Raw genomic sequence first — 4,738 nt, forward strand, 5'->3', positions numbered from 1 at the left:
ACCTGGGAGGCAGAGCCCAGAGTTTGGGTTCTCTTTGCTACCAACACCCTGCACCCTCTTTGGAACTCAACTGCCCTGTCTTTGAGATGGAACACTCCTCATAGCAATCCTCAAGGGATGGATGTCCCTGGCTTCTAGAAGGTGCCACTCCACATTGCCTTCTCCAGCGCCCTCTCTGCTGGTCTGGCCAGGCCAGCCAGGCCCAAGGCAAAGACCCACATTCATGCACACTCGTTACTTTGTGGCTAAAAATCGACACTCCTTATGCTGATCTCCAGGTTCTTACTGTTTCTTCTGGAACTCACCCTGGAATACAGTGAAACCTTCCAAAGAATTAGCTGAGAAAAGCCAAAGACAGATGGCTCTCTCAAGGGGCAGTTTGTCAGGTCACCTCGAGGAGGTCCGGGAAGGATGGAGAGTCAGGAAGGAGGCCATTACTGGAATGAGTCAGGAGTGTGAGGTCACTTTGGTCTGGGTTATCCACTTTGGGGGGTATGGGAAGTGAAAGGAGCGAGGACTCAAAGCCAGGCGCGCTGCGACTAAAAACAGTCCTCCCCACTCACAAATGGCGTGCCCTCTCTGATCTCCAAGTGTTTATAGGAAATCTCAGCAAAACGCATCCCACAAATTGCAGCATTTTCTGTCTCTGTCTCCTCTGCACCCTTTCTGTTGCTATGATAATAACTCCAGCACGATGCCAGGCAGAGTACCCGCAGCTCTCCTTCCGTCCCGGTACTCCCCTAACGGTTAGAGGGGGACACTAAGCCAGCACTAGCTAAGCTAGCACTAGCCTTTAAGAATAGCCTCCTGACTGGAGATGTTTCCTCCTGAGAGAGGGGGCACAGAAGTGGTTGGTAATCTGCCTGGATCCATGGTCGGCCAGTTCCCAGTTCTCCTCTGCCAAAGCTGCCCTCACTAGTGCTTCCCCAAGTTCTGGCACTGGGGGGAGGGGGATGCAGTGAAATAGAACCTTTGATGGTTTCATCAAATACCCCTGGAGCCAGGGGAAGGGGGGCCAAGTTAGCGACGCTACAGTCAGGAGGTGACATTGGTCTTGCCACACCAGACCCTGACCAACAATGTACAGCACTATTACCCGTCCTAGAAAAATATGGATCGTGGCTTCTGTGTACACCAAGGTTCGGCAAATATGTTCTTTTCAAGGCTCTACTAGCGGTTTTGGAAATGCTGGTGGTGACCAGGAGTCCACCTCAGAGACGAACGTGTCTGTCGGAGAAGGGATAGTTATGTGGCCTTGTACTGGCACCATCAATGGAACTGTCCATTTCTGTGCTGTCTGATTTAGCAGCCATGTATTTATCCCAGCGCCTGAGTGAGGGATGGCCTGAGGAACTGCATTCTGTGTTTTGTTTTGTTTTGTTTTGTTTTACTCCTGAAGTATTTAAATCAGGGTTCAGAATGTGGCTCAGGAGGTAAGGGAGCTTGCCAAGGAGCCCAGTAACCTGAGTGCAATCCCTGAAGCCCACATGGTGGGCAGACAGAACTGATTTCTGCGGGTTATGGTCTGACATCCGTGGGTGTGCCATGGTGCATTCCTTCCTCCTCATATATTCTGTAATAAACACACGTAGTAAAAGGTGTCTAGATAGCCGCAGAGTGTGAGTAGGTGGCTGCCCTTACTGCACAAAGACATATTGGTTACAGGGTTGAACAGGTGAATCTCACAGGGTGTCATCTCCAGCTTCCCCAGGGCAAGCTCATGTGGCACCCTGACTCCCATCGGGGGTGATGTTAGCTTGGATCCATGAGAACCTTGCTCATTGGAAGGATGAAGAGCAACTGGGAGATGCAGGCCTCAGCTTTCCCCCTGACTGGCTTCAGGCAGTCCTGATGATTCTCCCTCCATGACACTGGCGACATGAAACTCTCCTCCCTGGTTGTCTCTGGAGCAAGACAATTTGTTAAAAATAAAGAGAGACAACTGCTTCCAAGGGACTTGGACCTGCTGGACTGCAATGAGCCCCTGAGCTGGGCTCTGTCACTGGACAAGGGGACTAGCTGGGTCACCAGTGGGTGAAACAGTGCTGGGCGACCGTGAACTCTCAGAGCAGCGAGCATTGACTGGCCACTACGGTTTCCCCCATGCCTGCAGCTCTTCTTTCCTGGCTTCTGTCTCCCGATACTGCATCCCGGAAGAAGCTCCTGAGCCTCTCAGGTGGTGCACTCACCTCTGAAGGGGGACTGGGCTCGGGTGATGAGGAAGAGCCTCCTGCTCTTGCCCGAGCGGTTCCTGCGGATGTCATAGCCCATGGTGTTGCAGCGGCTCCTCTTGCAGTTCAGACATAGGCCCTGGCTGAAGCTGTCCATGTCGCTGCACTGGAAGCCGGTGCTCTGCAGGCCACTGTGCAGCAAGGAGTCGACGAAGAGGTGCACCGAGCGCTCGTGGGCACATTTAATGGTCTGGGTGATGGCTGAGACACGGGACAAGAAGACCATTAGCACTCTGAGCCCCAAGTGTCTCCAACAGAAAGACTCATGGTTTCAGTAGGCAGATGTGTGTGTGTGTGTGTCTGTAGCAGGATTGCTGAGTCCTCACAGACAACAAGCATCTGTTGCAACAGAAAGCTAAAGAAGGTAGACCTCTGTGGGTGCCACCCTGAGCTCACCCTGCTCTGGTAGAATGGATTAAGTGTTTTTATAAGCACCTCGTGTTACCAGGGAAGAGGCAAGTGTTTAATAAAGCAAGAGGGCTCAGCTCACTTCTAGGTATCCCCACTGGCTAGCAAAGACCCAGTGCTGACGTCCAGATGGGGGGTTACTTGGATGGGACTGTAGGCTTCTGCTTTTCTTATCACAGCCAGGTCAGCCAGGTCTGGGCCCCAGTCCCCAAGGCAAAATGTTTATGTGTTTAATATTCTGGGGTAGTGGGGGGTTGGGAAGATGACCGACTAAAGAAAGGGGTTTGGCTTGCTGCCAGACCTGAAGACCTGAGTATGGCTCTGTGACTGTGATATGGGAGTGCACACACACACACACACACACACACACACACACACACACACACACACCACAGTGCAAACGCTGAAGCCAGAAGACAATTTTCAGGTGTTAACGTCCTCCTTCCTCCTTTACGTGGTTCTGGGAATCCAACTCTGATCAGCAAGTTTGCGTGATAAATAACCCCAAACACTGAACCATCTTCTGGGCCCATTAACCTTTTTCTTTTAAGATGGGGTCTCATGTTGCCCAGGCTGGCCTTGAACTCCTGGTTTCCTCTGCATCTTGAGTGCTGAGGTTACTCCATGCCTGGTGTTATGCAGAGCAGGGGCTGGAAGCCAGGTTGTCTATGCAGGCACCCTGCCTAGGAAGCTATGTACCGTCCTCCTATCATGAGATTTGACCTTTTTAAAGAACACCTTCCAATTTCTAATCTAATCTCTTAGCCGGTTATTCTAAAGGGATGTCAGGGAACTACCAGAAGACACAGAAACACCTAAAGCAAAGGTCAGGCACGGCTCATCTCGCCTGGACCAATGAGGCGTTGGCCCTCTCCGTCACCAGCAGCTCTGCTTGCTGAGTGTCTCTTCGGAGAGTTACACTGCTTGCTATCCATGCAACCATTCTGATGGCTTGCAGCATCGCCTGGAGGCAGCTGCTGTAACAAATGAGAACACAGCCTCAAAGATGTTCACAGGCTCCAGGAACTCACTGGAGGGGGGGGAGAGGCGATGACACTGGAATTCTGTTATCAAGCTGCCTTCTGCACAGGTGTGGCTGGGGGAGAGTGCCTTAAACAAAGGGCAAAAGGCTTGGAGTTCCTCCTCACCCCCGGTTAGCTACGCCATTTTAAGCTTAGCCTTGAAGAGGAAATGGCAGTGAATGGTCAACAATGTGTCCACCAGGCAAGTGGGGACCAAACACTATCCTGGGGTCTGCGTTGAGCTTTACAAGGATGGGGTGTAGCTCTGAAGAAAGAGTGGATGAACCAGCTGGGCGGCCAGAGGGGTGGTGTGACCCTGGAGGATGTAAAGGAAGATGAGCGGAAATTCCCGGAAGGCTCTGGGGTGAAGGTCTTTCTGAGACTGGAGAGGTGATGGACCCCCCAGGGAGTGCTCAGCCTGGGTTTGGATGAAGGGGGTGGGAAGCTTGTAGGGGAAGCTGAGGCCTCCAGCTGTCATAGAGTGACCCGGCATGCTCTCCTCAGGTGACATCCAACAATGAGAAACCTGGAGTGCCTGCGGTTTCCATGTGTCTGGGAGGCATGGTTGCTGCTGGCTTGCATGCTCTTTCATTCCTTTCCCTCCATCCTTACAGCACCGATATATTTAATCAGTGTGCATGTCGCTGGATCTGCAACTGGAAGTCACATGGGGAAATCTCAGTCATGCCACCCGGGATCAGCTGATATGGCCTTCCGGGCATGGGGAAGAGTGAGAACAGTGGCCGGGATGCCAAGGCCTGGGCTGAGGAGATAGGTCAGTTAGTAAAGTAGCAGACACACAAGCACAAGACCAGAGTTCCATCCCCAGGACTCACGTGCAAGAGCCAAGGATGGTGGTGTGCTCACAATCCCCACGCTGGGGAGCAGAGGCCAGCAGATCCTGGGGCCAGCCACCCTAGCCGAATCATCTCACCCTAGCCAGTGAGATGCCTTGCCTCGAAAAACAAGATGGAGGTTGTCTTCTAGCTTCAGTATCCACCCCCACATGAATGCACAAAACATGTGCCCCTACACACACACACACACACACACACACACACACACACACACACACAC

The 4,738-nt window shown here is 52.4% G+C and overlaps 1 protein-coding gene across 2 annotated transcripts in view; it reads right to left on the reverse strand.

The window, feature by feature from the left end:
• Positions 1-4,738, reverse strand: part of Lipc (lipase C, hepatic type) — a 124,663-nt gene that overhangs the window by 11,215 nt on the left and 108,710 nt on the right. For both annotated transcript variants that reach the window (XM_055598111.1, XM_055598102.1), the window contains one exon: positions 2,190-2,432. In XM_055598111.1, coding sequence (XP_055454086.1) covers positions 2,190-2,432 — 243 coding nt within the window. The remainder of the gene's footprint in view (positions 1-2,189; positions 2,433-4,738) is intronic.

The sequence above is a fragment of the Psammomys obesus genome, unplaced genomic scaffold, assembly GCF_907164565.1.
Source record: "Psammomys obesus unplaced genomic scaffold, mPsaObe1.curated_primary_1811, whole genome shotgun sequence".
In the NCBI taxonomy this organism is placed as follows: domain Eukaryota; kingdom Metazoa; phylum Chordata; class Mammalia; order Rodentia; family Muridae; genus Psammomys; species Psammomys obesus.